Source organism: Dreissena polymorpha, chromosome 15 (assembly GCF_020536995.1).
Source record: "Dreissena polymorpha isolate Duluth1 chromosome 15, UMN_Dpol_1.0, whole genome shotgun sequence".
In the NCBI taxonomy this organism is placed as follows: Eukaryota; Metazoa; Mollusca; class Bivalvia; order Myida; family Dreissenidae; genus Dreissena; species Dreissena polymorpha.
The window spans coordinates 5,586,660-5,601,218 of NC_068369.1; the positions used below are offsets into that span (position 1 = coordinate 5,586,660).

A 14,559-nucleotide genomic window follows, 5' to 3' on the forward strand; every position below is an offset into this window, starting at 1 on the left:
AAACTATGATAAGAATGAGTCGAATCCTGTAAATCTAATAGTGAAATAAATATATTTTAATATATTTTAAATTGCACCCCGCGAGTTGAGTTTTAATTTTTTTCTCGCTTAAGATCCATTTGTTATATTTATTACGGTTAAGCCTATTTATAAAACGACACAAACTGTTTATGTTGGCAACATTCTGCTGTTTCTTCGTATACTTAACAAACATTTTATGTTTCCTGTATTTCTATGAATTGACCTGTTACAATAAATTAATATTGTCCAATGCTTCAGACTATAAAATATCGACCAAATATTTTGCATGTATGTATATACTATGGGCAATAGGATTGGTGACTTGGGGGGAAAAGGAAAAACATGAAGCGCACAAACAATATTATTGATTCTTCAGACGAATGTGGTTTTATTAGGAAGCTGAATTATCTTAAGTATCCAAAGTATATTCATTCACGTTTTGTGACTACTTGGGGGAATATTTCCTGCTGAGATACTGGTTAAGGTTGGTCGCCTTAGATTTCTGACGATAGGCCTCCAGTCCCTAAAGCTTATCTAAATGGAAAACATTTATGCTAATGTATTTTTTCGACAAAATTGTTGAGGCGTTGGTTGTAAATAGTTGAACTATTTCATAGTATCTTCATATCTCTGAAAAGGTTGCGCCTTCTTAGTTGTTAAAACAAATGTACTTTTTTCGTAAAAACGTCAACAATTTGAGGCCCGATGATACAACAATTTATAATAAAAAATGCTGAGCTTGCAATAAACACAATTAAATGGAAATTCTGAATAATTCTATAAACTACAAATTTCGCTGGTGTTATATCAAACGGTCAAATAACCACACATCGCTACATAAGTATTTGTGAACTGATCGATAAACGACGATTAAACGAATTTAGTGTTACGTATGGGGTGAGTTACGCACATTGCTATGTAAAAATTTTAACGGGCCTCTGCTTTCCTAAGTCACGTCTCATGAACATTTTGATTGATAAAAATCACATTAAAATCTCACCAGAGGCCTAGTCACAAACGGCTATAAATTGAGTAGCTCACCAACGTTATTTGTGACTCCTTGTGGACCACTTACTGCTGCAATTATGAAGGCTGTTCTGGCGTTGTTTGGGATTGCGCTCATTTCCGGTCTGGTGAAATGTGATTATCAAGATGGTATTAAAGACACGGTATTTCGTCGAGCGCATGCGGTAATGTACCTTTGATTATTTATTTTGAATATTTTTATTTGATACTTTGTATTGACGATACAAACTTATGTTCTGTTTATTTGGTTTATTGCATAAGTAAGAGTAAAGAACATTTGTCAGGTGTACATATTGTTTTGCAGACCTGTGAAACGGTGATATTGCGTCCAAGTTTAAGACGGCTTTTTCTTTGACCTGTTTTTTGAAAGTATTTGACAAAACATATTTCGTTATTAAATACATGTTACCACGTCATGTACACGGATAATCGAACGTAGTTCGTAGTTTAAAGATCTTACACAGAGAAAGCATGGCGAACACAGAATTATGATATTACTTTTAGTGGATTTATCATATTAATGTAACAAGTATGATTACTGGTATGTACGTCAACTAGTGATAACTAATGTTAAGTTGAATTTTTACTAGATACAATGATTGATAGTCACTCTTTATTGGAATTCATTGAAAAGTAGCTTAAAACAAGTTTGCATTAAAAATTTATTTTTATATTTTGTAATATGTTAAGGTACATTGCGTTGTGCATTATTTCTGGTACGCTCAACTAGTACGAGAAACAACTCTGTGGCAATGTGCAATCAAATAAAAGTGTATTATCGATTTGTATTGCCAAAAATTCCCAAAATAAAAATATCAGATGCATACACATATATGGAGAAAAAAAACAGAGGCAAACAAAAAAACTCAAAAACAAAATGCAACATTTATTTATTAAGTAATTTCTTGATATGGTAATTGAAACAAGCTTAGCATTTCAAAATAAAATACAAAAATATGATTGAATGTTCACCCTTGCTTCTCAGTATTCCATTCCATGTCGTTGTACTGCGTTGGAATTATCCGGTTACATCGCACGATTATTAGTAAAACAACTTAATACAAAATACAATTATAGACACAAATTAAAATTATCAAATCTCTTTAAAAAGCATGTAAGTAAAATTGACCTTATTCAAAATTCTATGTATTTAATAAATCCTAGCAACTAAAAAGTCAATGAAATATCCAAGTATGATTTGGTTTTATCCCACTTTTACAGCGAATTCGGTTGATTAAAGCCCCGTTGATTAAATATCATCTATAATCAACGGCAGGAAATGACGTCAATATTTCGACGAAATGACGTCATAAATCCAGCGAAATTATCCAGTCAAACTAATTTTGTTTAAACAAAAAGGTTTACAAAAAAAAGTGGGATAAATAGAATAATAGATTAGTGTTGATTATAGATCAGGTTTATCATGCTCTGCACGAAAACGAAAAAGCACTCGCCAAGGCTCGTGCTTTTTGTTTTCTAAGCCTCGCATGATAAACCTGATCTATAATCAACACTAACCTTTTATTCTCTATATAAACAATTAAACGTCATTTACTTATTTTAACATTTTCCATCTAAGTTTAAGTATGTGCTTGATTGTGCGGGGAACAATAGACATAAAATTTATTAGTGCAGTCTACAAGGAGCTGTATTAACTCTTTTAATATAACTTATCGTGACTGTCAATCATTTAGACAGAGAACAGTATTGTTATAGCCTCTTATATTATATTTGCATGTTATTTTGATAAGATTTAGCGTCCAAACTCGATGCAATGTATGCAATACGATACCTGTTGTCCATTCTATGAATACGTTTAACGTAAGTCGGTCATTGCGTAAACTGTGTCGTTTCAAATAATATGTATGAGTTATAAATATTGTACTGAATTTGAAATTCCGACATTTTAAGCAACATGCTCGTTGTTTTTAGGACTCTGAGGAGGCATGGAATCGAAAGGAAATAGAGTTCCAGCGTATGTATTAAGCATTCAGCGTTTTTAATTTAGTTATGTATATTTTATCGAGTCTAAATCGCGATGAATTGCAAAGTTAATGCCAAACTCATGTGCCTTAATGTATCAAGTACCACCTCATAATTTAATTAATGCCTCCACTGCTTATAGTCAACAATTATTAAATAATTGTTCATTACTGTTAATTCACAGTAACTATCATGTTGGGCAAGTGCGACACTGGTGCAATCTTGATCGGGCTCATGGTTGACAGACTGGGACGAATGGCTGTTGCCGCTGCACTCAAGGAAAGAGATTTTGACTGTATGTTATATTCATAACACCGCCGAAATTAACATTATTGACTTAAATTAAATAAATTGTCATTGAAGGTTGCGCCTTGTTGCACATATTTTTGGACATATAAATGACGTTATCTCTGAAATAGTTACAATTTGAAAATGCCTTCCTCAACATAAATGAAAATGTTACCCTCTTCAAAGTATCAAACAATCAGTATATTTGTATATCAGTATCAAAAACTCGAAACAATTTTTTTCCATTTAATATTATTGTGCTCCTTACTAAACGTATTAAACAATACTGACGTTTAATTACAAATATATGTCCCTGTGTTTTAATTCGGGGCAATATTAAACTTTTTTTACCGACCCAAAAAGTCGCCTGAAAATGTAATCTGTTCCAGTTGAATTTATAGTAACCTCTGTATCTATGTACTTCGACAGATGTACAATATATTTCTGCTTGTATATGTGAGCAAATACTTACACCTTAAATAATTCTTCATTTTCAATCAAATGCTATTGTGGATACTTACTAAACATGAAACACCTTACATTCCTACATGTGTGTATGAACTTTTAACTGTTCTCATTGCAGTCTTGATCAATCGTTGCGAAACCGTGCACAAAGCTATTGAAATTATATCGGTAAGTTATCTTTGTTTTCTACTACACGAATTTGACTAATTGCAAACATAATACGTGACTTATGTGCTGTCATTGTTAACTGTGTCGATAATATTCTAAGTTCGATTATTTTATTCTGTAACAAACATAACTATAGGCCATTAACCTGGACGTTGATAGAAAGATTCACTTGTCAGAATGTACTCAGTGAACACAAACACAATATTCAAACATTCCTGTCTGTTAAGAGTCTATACAACCAGCTCATTTTCGTATAAATCACTTGATTTTAGGGATGACATTATCCCCGCCAATGATTCTCTCAGTGCTAATGTTTGTATTTGGTAATGCTCAGAATGAAGCTTTGCTGTATTTCAGGAGGCCTCAAGTGATTATCTGAGGGAGCTTGGTTTCAATAAAAGAAAACTTGAATGTAAGATTTAATGCATATGATAATTTTAAGACGCTCTCCAGAAGTCTTCCAAAAATTGTGTTGAGCAAAGGACACCTTATCGATCAACAAACATAATCGCCGCTGTGAATGAATAGTAAATCGGTTGTAGTTTTGATGTTCGTTTTTTTATTTGCACTATCTGCTGATGTGTCTATGGTAAACGAGCAGATATTCATTTAATAATTTTTTTACATAGAATGTATACCAGGTCTTCGTACATAAGGAACATATTGAAAACTAGTTACATCGATTACTTTCGTGAAGATGATGATGACGACGACGTGATTGATGATGATTATGGTGTTTTGTTTGCTGCTGATGATTATTACTTCAATATGATAATTAACACTTTGTACAGGCCTCAGTCTACAGGCAGAGGGAGAGTTATTTGAGCTTGCCACCATGATCATGGGTACACACCCATCCGGTGAGTCTTTAACATGCAGTAGTGCTGTTAATATTTGGGAAGTGTTGCTCTACATATCAGTTGCATTAGTCATAGCATCATCATAAGCTTACTTATATATGAAGGATAAACTTGTTTGGAGCTATCGATCTATTTTAAAGGCATAGTAATTAAATTGAATGCGTTTTAATTCCCTTTTATTATTGTTTAATTTGAGTTACAATGCTATGACGTTAAATTTTATTTACACTTAAATGTATTATGAATATTGCTGGGCCAAGTGTGAGGTTGAGCGCTCTATAACCAGGTTTAAACCCCCAATGCTTTGCATTGACCGTTCCAAGGCGGTGACCCCAGTTTTATTCATATTTTGTGTTTATGTTGGTTTGTATTGTGCTGTTTTGTACTGTTTGGGCAATCTGTCACTTGCCTTAAATAAAGGGCCAACTAATTGTTTTTAATGAAAATTCAATACTGCTCCAGCAGCTGGAGTTTCACTTCTTTATATTGAATGATGTTAAGGTTGTCAAAATCAATCTTTGTAAACTAATGGATACATACGTCCCGCTGTCGTTCACGTAATGAAATCAAACTTTTAGGATAAATCCCTTGCAGACTCTTAAAGGGAATCACTTGAGAAGTTCTTTTGGAGATTAAAATAAATGAAAGGCCACGAGAACATGTATTATGTTATTGATACCAATAACTTAATTACCGTTTCAGACTTTATATTTACAACTATACCGATGCCTCTATACAGTGGATTGCATTTTTACTAGACCTGTCGGTTACAAACACCGAAAATGAATTTATTGATTTTCAATTATTGTTGCATGTCATACTATTTCGAAACATGCTAACCCGTTGTATTTTGCTCTTTCTTTCAGAATACTCTTTCCCCCAAAAATTCGAGGACCAGTTTGCCGACTGTGAAAGCGAGTTAGAAAGCCGAAAATAGGTGCGTGCTGAATTATATCTGTAGAATATGGATGTTTGTCGTAAACCTTCGCACTATCACTATGTTCTCAAGATGTTGAATGACCGTCAGTTGCATAGCTTTGTATGCGAGGAATTATTTTATAAGCTTGATTATCTTTCTTCCTAATAAAAGTCGTCATGTTCCAGGACTTCTATAAATAGTTCCTCCTCAAACAAAAATTAGCGATGAGAGGTCATTTTTAGGACCGTCTGATAAGCAAATTGTACCGTTTTTGCGCTTTAAAATTTATAATAATGACAAAACAAAACGTGAAAATATATTATTACTTTAAACAATATTTCATTTAAAAAAAATTTACTATTGTAAAAACATTTCATGCAAAGCTTTCCCAGTTTTTATATTTCTTAAACCGGTTTTGAAATTCTTAATACAAGTGAAGGTTATTTAGGAGCAGCTCAAAATAAAACCCCTTGTTTAACCTTTATATTCCCATGCTTAAATAACGCATATGTTCATTTGAGCCTCTCTCAGGCTTAAATGCGCATGCGTCAAGTGCCGTCCCATATAAGCCTGTTTAGTCCCACAAACTGGTTTTTATGCTCATGCGTAAAGTGCCGTTCCAGATTGGCCTGTTTAGTCCGCACAGGCTAAACAAGAGCAACATTTCCGCATATGCTTGATTAACAGTTAGACGAGACTTCCTTCAAATGACAAAGTCCATAAAAGCGGTAGGCGTAGTCCCTGAATACCCTGTGCGAACTGCACAGGCTACTCGGGGAGACACCATATGCACATGCAATGAGTCAAGTGGTTCCATAACGTGGCTTTATTTCATCATATTTACATTCATTTCAAACTATGGTATTAGTCGTCGTCTCACAAATACTAGTATGACATAAATATGACTGTTTTGTTTGTGTGTTGAATGTGATGGTGAATATACAGCGTACAAAGTGCTTTTTTGTTTTCTTTTCTGTAGGCTGTCCACCGAAACTCCTTCTCCTCCCAAGGTGATGAACATCTGAACCGTTGAAAACTTTTTTCTTTTATAATAACCATTGAAATACGTATTCAATCGTTGGACATTTTAAATAAAACTTGCTTTATATTTTTGGTAAACAATTTTCACGCACATCTTGTGAATACTTTAGAAAAATTAAACTTCTTTCCCACAGATTTCTCGTTGTGTAATGTTTTATAATTATTCAAACAACTGCATGTACACAAATTGTATACTGCTCGCATCCATTTGGGACTATCAACCACGAATGACAAAAAAAGAAAAGTTCCAAATTACCGTATTTTTTTACAATTGTTAGTTTATATTGATTAAAATTATCACGACTAGTATATAACATTACTTGAAAAAAGTTCTTTTTTTTCAGTATATTCGATAAACAAAATTTGCGATGTGAAATCGAAAGTACATCTCGAAAATAGGTGGCAAACCCAATATAAATAACGCAAGTAGATTGATATTTTTAATTTAAAAAAGATATACAATTCACTACGCATGCACAAATTGCTTCCTGTGTTTACCACGTGACGATGATGATCAATCTACTGGCGTTATTGATAGTGAACTGGTAGTGACCTGGTAGACAAACCCTTTAAAATGTATTACCAAAAATACTGAAAATATGAGAACTTAACAACGGTATTTTACAACTTTTTCTTTTCTTGTCGGCGTGGTTGACAGTTCTTAAAGAACAAAAGACATAAAGAACAATTGGAAGGAAACGTTAAACAGTGCTCACACGAAAGGTAGCACTATACAGTTTTGAGCCTTAGTGTCGAATTGGCAGGGGAGAAATTTCTAATAAATAGGGATACAATAAAACTGAGCAGCAATAATAGTGTTTTACAAGTTTAAAGTATCAGATTTGAGTGGTGGTGGTTTGAAATGCATGCTTAGTGAATTCGAAAATGTGTCCAGTGCCTAGCCAGTGTGTCTGCTGAGCAGTCAAGGTCATGAGATACGTACATGCTGGTTTCTAGCTCCGAAGGCTAATTTTGCATGAATTTTAAAGGTGCCTCCACTCAACTGAATTTCTGCAAAAAACCGCGTGGATGACCCTAGGATTCTTCGGTGTCGGTCAAATATCTGGTTAGTGATGCAGTAAAGCAGAAAGTGTTTAATGAACTGGCATTTGCAGTTTAGTGGTAAATTTGTGTTGAAAATCACAGAAATGGCCTCGAAAACAGGTGACATTCAGACCCCTAAATTGGCTGAATTTCCATGATAAAAATATACAGCAAGTGGGTGCACCATGGCTATCCATGTATTTTCTGGAAGACATACCCCCAACAATACTGAAGATATGTTTTGTATGATTTCAGGTGTAGACGTTGTGTTAGCTGTGAGGACGGACAGTGCCCCCACCCCGGCAGCCAGTAGCCGATTTGTGAAAAACTGTAGTGTGTCCCCTTAAGGTCAAGTGTCAATTTTTCAAGTCCTGTCAAAAACATTTAATTGCATTTAAAAATGTTGCTGAACATGTCAGCATTTTATTTTCGACAATATTTCCAATCGGAAAACACTAACACCAGCATACTAAGGGCTCAAACAAAGGGAGGTAACTCAATGTCTGGTATTGGCAATTTTTTATTTATGCACATTAATGGATCTTTACAAGTTTTATTGACCATATTTACCAATTTACAACTGCTTACAAAGATTATTGTGCTAAAGCGAGAGTCCAATAGTGAAGTGTAAGGTTTTTCCGGGGGGAAAATGGACAAAAACAGCATTAATATCCATACTTGTTTGCATTTTCAGCCATAGCTTATGGCCAGTGCATTTTATGCAAGTGTCCCTTCTTTTCACACAGTTCAACGGTTAAAAAACCTTGTAGAACAAAAGTCTGGAGGTGCAGGTGCAGCAGGTGCTTGTCGGTTATGGGTGGGTGAGCATGACCGCTATGGATATGGGGTGCTGCGAGCCACAGTGGCCGGCAAGCGCATACATTTCCTCGCACACCGGCTTGCGTTCTTTTTGCACTTCTTGGGTACAAAGATTTTGACAGACACAATGAATGTTTCACATATATGTCACAACAAAACGTGCATTAAGGTGGAACATTTGTCGTATGAGCCCCAGTCGGTGAATAATTCTCGAAAAAAGTGCTTGGCGACAAGAGAATGCACTGGTCATCATGGTTACCCGAAGTGTATTATGTGAAAGGTAACTGGTTTGTTGATCACTGTTTACATTGTTTTAAATCTCTGATTTCTTGTTTTTGTTTCTAGTTAAGATTGTTCTTTGTCAATCTGCACATTGCAAACAGATCTAATAACTTATTCCATAACTATGGTCCCCAGCTGAAGATGATGGCTGAGATGAATACAGTGAGTCTTTCAGTAGTGGAAGGTTTGAAACCCGTTTTCGCAAAAAGTATCTGGTTTGCTTATATTGAAAGGATTCCTTTCTTCGTGAATGATAAGTGCTCCGTTTGTCAATATGTTGTAAATTCCTGTACATCTGTGAATGCTGTTTTACTTTAATACCGACAGTGCGAGCCAAAATAAACGTGGCTCTGCCTTTTCCAAGTGTTTGAGAATGGGTTGCTGAATGGCATAGGCCGGAAAAATTCCTTTTCCAACATGTGAATTTTGGGGCATAGTTGAAAATTGTCGAGTGCAAACTCTCACATCTGTTTCCATTGTACAGATTGCTTACATATTGAAGTGTTTCGGTATCAAAAGTACTTGATATAGTGTCTTTGAGACGGCTGCTATCCGTATTCGAAAGATGAAGGTGCTGTCCGTATGGCAAATGTTTTACGCTGTACTTTCGAATGCTTGACATGTGGTGCTGGCACACGGTAGACGCTTTTGAGCACTTTGAATGATCGTTGCTGAAACACGGAATTATGTTAGATAGAGCCTGTGAACTTCTTGTTACAAAGTAATTGCTATCGTTTGATTTTATTGTCTTTAAATTTTGAAGTTCCATTCGCACACGTGTTCGAACACCACTGGCAAGCATTTTTATGTAGTTTGTTTTGTCCTGTGTGCCCAACATTTTTAATCCAGTTTAATCCAGAAAATACTTTTTTTGTATGTGCAAAGGTTTGTTTAATCCCATCTGATAAGTGCCAAGGTTCTTGTTTTTCCCTGTGCTGTATCTATTTTTGTTAATTTTTAAGATTGGCCAGTGGTCATCTCTATAACTTTTGGATTACCTCCCTTTCATTGGGAGATATTGTCATTTTAGTCCATTGTGGCAGCCAAAGCCATGTTTAATCAAATGTTTACATTACTCAAAGTACTGTGCTTGTTTGTAGAAGAAAATTCAGTGGTAGGTTTGCATAAGAAAAGGTAAATCATGTAATTAAATGGGCTTTTTTAAATGAAAATATGTAAAAACTTTCAAAATATTTACCTTTTTGCTATGCTTTTTGAGGATTTTTCAGCACCAATGCATTGATCAGAAGTGTTTGGCTGTTAATTATCATTTGGACATCATTTTTTAAATGATTGGGTACAAAAATGCAGTGTTTATTGAAATTTGCTTGCAAACATAATGCAATTCCTGGCTCAGTAGTACAGTCTGCAGATAGTGGGAAACAGTGCTGAAAATGACCAAATTATCATGTGTAGAAAACAAGGCATAAAAAATACACGAGTCGTCCCAGGATTTTAAAATTTATTGTACACACTCATATATGAGTAAACCTCATGAAAATAGTCAACTTTCCTGATTCTAGCATAGTATGGTGTTTCTTAAGGTAAAGTGTCAATTTTTCAAGTCCTGTCAAAAACATTTAATTGCATTTAAAAATGTTGCTGAACATGTCAGCATTTTATTTTCGACAATATTTCCAATCGGAAAACACTAACACCAGCATACTAAGGGCTCAAACAAAGGGAGGTAACTCAATGTCTGGTATTGGCAATTTTTTATTTATGCACATTAATGGATCTTTACAAGTTTTATTGACCATATTTACCAATTTACAACTGCTTACAAAGATTATTGTGCTAAAGCGAGAGTCCAATAGTGAAATGTAAGGTTTTTCCGGGGGGAAAATGGACAAAAACAGCATTAATATCCATACTTGTTTGCATTTTCAGCCATAGCTTATGGCCAGTGCATTTTATGCAAGTGTCCCTTCTTTTCACACAGTTCAACGGTTAAAAAACCTTGTAGAACAAAAGTCTGGAGGTGCAGGTGCAGCAGGTGCTTGTCGGTTATGGGTGGGTGAGCATGACCGCTATGGATATGGGGTGCTGCGAGCCACAGTGGCCGGCAAGCGCATACATTTCCTCGCACACCGGCTTGCGTTCTTTTTGCACTTCTTGGGTACAAAGATTTTGACAGACACAATGAATGTTTCACATATATGTCACAACAAAACGTGCATTAAGGTGGAACATTTGTCGTATGAGCCCCAGTCGGTGAATAATTCTCGAAAAAAGTGCTTGGCGACAAGAGAATGCACTGGTCATCATGGTTACCCGAAGTGTTTTATGTGAAAGGTAACTGGTTTGTTGATCACTGTTTACATTGTTTTAAATCTCTGATTTCTTGTTTTTGTTTCTAGTTAAGATTGTTCTTTGTCAATCTGCACATTGCAAACAGATCTAATAACTTATTCCATAACTATGGTCCCCAGCTGAAGATGATGGCTGAGATGAATACAGTGAGTCTTTCAGTAGTGGAAGGTTTGAAACCCGTTTTCGCAAAAAGTATCTGGTTTGCTTATATTGAAAGGATTCCTTTCTTCGTGAATGATAAGTGCTCCGTTTGTCAATATGTTGTAAATTCCTGTACATCTGTGAATGCTGTTTTACTTTAATACCGACAGTGCGAGCCAAAATAAACGTGGCTCTGCCTTTTCCAAGTGTTTGAGAATGGGTTGCTGAATGGCATAGGCCGGAAAAATTCCTTTTCCAACATGTGAATTTTGGGGCATAGTTGAAAATTGTCGAGTGCAAACTCTCACATCTGTTTCCATTGTACAGATTGCTTACATATTGAAGTGTTTCGGTATCAAAAGTACTTGATATAGTGTCTTTGAGACGGCTGCTATCCGTATTCGAAAGATGAAGGTGCTGTCCGTATGGCAAATGTTTTACGCTGTACTTTCGAATGCTTGACATGTGGTGCTGGCACACGGTAGACGCTTTTGAGCACTTTGAATGATCGTTGCTGAAACACGGAATTATGTTAGATAGAGCCTGTGAACTTCTTGTTACAAAGTAATTGCTATCGTTTGATTTTATTGTCTTTAAATTTTGAAGTTCCATTCGCACACGTGTTCGAACACCACTGGCAAGCATTTTTATGTAGTTTGTTTTGTCCTGTGTGCCCAACATTTTTAATCCAGTTTAATCCAGAAAATACTTTTTTTGTATGTGCAAAGGTTTGTTTAATCCCATCTGATAAGTGCCAAGGTTCTTGTTTTTCCCTGTGCTGTATCTATTTTTGTTAATTTTTAAGATTGGCCAGTGGTCATCTCTATAACTTTTGGATTACCTCCCTTTCATTGGGAGATATTGTCATTTTAGTCCATTGTGGCAGCCAAAGCCATGTTTAATCAAATGTTTACATTACTCAAAGTACTGTGCTTGTTTGTAGAAGAAAATTCAGTGGTAGGTTTGCATAAGAAAAGGTAAATCATGTAATTAAATGGGCTTTTTTAAATGAAAATATGTAAAAACTTTCAAAATATTTACCTTTTTGCTATGCTTTTTGAGGATTTTTCAGCACCAATGCATTGATCAGAAGTGTTTGGCTGTTAATTATCATTTGGACATCATTTTTTAAATGATTGGGTACAAAAATGCAGTGTTTATTGAAATTTGCTTGCAAACATAATGCAATTCCTGGCTCAGTAGTACAGTCTGCAGATAGTGGGAAACAGTGCTGAAAATGACCAAATTATCATGTGTAGAAAACAAGGCATAAAAAATACACGAGTCGTCCCAGGATTTTAAAATTTATTGTACACACTCATATATGAGTAAACCTCATGAAAATAGTCAACTTTCCTGATTCTACCATAGTATGGTGTTTCTTAAGGTAAAGTGTCAATTTTTCAAGTCCTGTCAAAAACATTTAATTGCATTTAAAAATGTTGCTGAACATGTCAGCATTTTATTTTCGACAATATTTCCAATCGGAAAACACTAACACCAGCATACTAAGGGCTCAAACAAAGGGAGGTAACTCAATGTCTGGTATTGGCAATTTTTTATTTATGCACATTAATGGATCTTTACAAGTTTTATTGACCATATTTACCAATTTACAACTGCTTACAAAGATTATTGTGCTAAAGCGAGAGTCCAATAGTGAAATGTAAGGTTTTTCCGGGGGGAAAATGGACAAAAACAGCATTAATATCCATACTTGTTTGCATTTTCAGCCATAGCTTATGGCCAGTGCATTTTATGCAAGTGTCCCTTCTTTTCACACAGTTCAACGGTTAAAAAACCTTGTAGAACAAAAGTCTGGAGGTGCAGGTGCAGCAGGTGCTTGTCGGTTATGGGTGGGTGAGCATGACCGCTATGGATATGGGGTGCTGCGAGCCACAGTGGCCGGCAAGCGCATACATTTCCTCGCACACCGGCTTGCGTTCTTTTTGCACTTCTTGGGTACAAAGATTTTGACAGACACAATGAATGTTTCACATATATGTCACAACAAAACGTGCATTAAGGTGGAACATTTGTCGTATGAGCCCCAGTCGGTGAATAATTCTCGAAAAAAGTGCTTGGCGACAAGAGAATGCACTGGTCATCATGGTTACCCGAAGTGTTTTATGTGAAAGGTAACTGGTTTGTTGATCACTGTTTACATTGTTTTAAATCTCTGATTTCTTGTTTTTGTTTCTAGTTAAGATTGTTCTTTGTCAATCTGCACATTGCAAACAGATCTAATAACTTATTCCATAACTATGGTCCCCAGCTGAAGATGATGGCTGAGATGAATACAGTGAGTCTTTCAGTAGTGGAAGGTTTGAAACCCGTTTTCGCAAAAAGTATCTGGTTTGCTTATATTGAAAGGATTCCTTTCTTCGTGAATGATAAGTGCTCCGTTTGTCAATATGTTGTAAATTCCTGTACATCTGTGAATGCTGTTTTACTTTAATACCGACAGTGCGAGCCAAAATAAACGTGGCTCTGCCTTTTCCAAGTGTTTGAGAATGGGTTGCTGAATGGCATAGGCCGGAAAAATTCCTTTTCCAACATGTGAATTTTGGGGCATAGTTGAAAATTGTCGAGTGCAAACTCTCACATCTGTTTCCATTGTACAGATTGCTTACATATTGAAGTGTTTCGGTATCAAAAGTTCTTGATATAGTGTCTTTGAGACGGCTGCTATCCGTATTCGAAAGATGAAGGTGCTGTCCGTATGGCAAATGTTTTACGCTGTACTTTCGAATGCTTGACATGTGGTGCTGGCACACGGTAGACGCTTTTGAGCACTTTGAATGATCGTTGCTGAAACACGGAATTATGTTAGATAGAGCCTGTGAACTTCTTGTTACAAAGTAATTGCTATCGTTTGATTTTATTGTCTTTAAATTTTGAAGTTCCATTCGCACACGTGTTCGAACACCACTGGCAAGCATTTTTATGTAGTTTGTTTTGTCCTGTGTGCCCAACATTTTTAATCCAGTTTAATCCAGAAAATACTTTTTTTGTATGTGCAAAGGTTTGTTTAATCCCATCTGATAAGTGCCAAGGTTCTTGTTTTTCCCTGTGCTGTATCTATTTTTGTTAATTTTTAAGATTGGCCAGTGGTCATCTCTATAACTTTTGGATTACCTCCCTTTCATTGGGAGATATTGTCATTTTAGTCCATTGTGGCAGCCAAAG

At 35.6% G+C, this 14,559-nt stretch overlaps 1 protein-coding gene across 1 annotated transcript; it reads left to right on the forward strand.

The window, feature by feature from the left end:
- Positions 1 to 900: 900 nt before the first annotated feature.
- Positions 901 to 6,906, forward strand: LOC127860586 (uncharacterized). The gene is made up of 8 exons (XM_052398729.1): positions 901 to 1,211; positions 2,980 to 3,022; positions 3,215 to 3,325; positions 3,902 to 3,951; positions 4,309 to 4,363; positions 4,743 to 4,811; positions 5,678 to 5,748; positions 6,710 to 6,906. The coding sequence occupies exons 1-7, from the start codon at positions 1,107 to 1,109 to the stop codon at positions 5,746 to 5,748; spliced, it is 504 nt and encodes a 167-aa protein (XP_052254689.1). The 5' UTR covers positions 901 to 1,106; the 3' UTR covers positions 6,710 to 6,906.
- Positions 6,907 to 14,559: the final 7,653 nt, after the last annotated feature.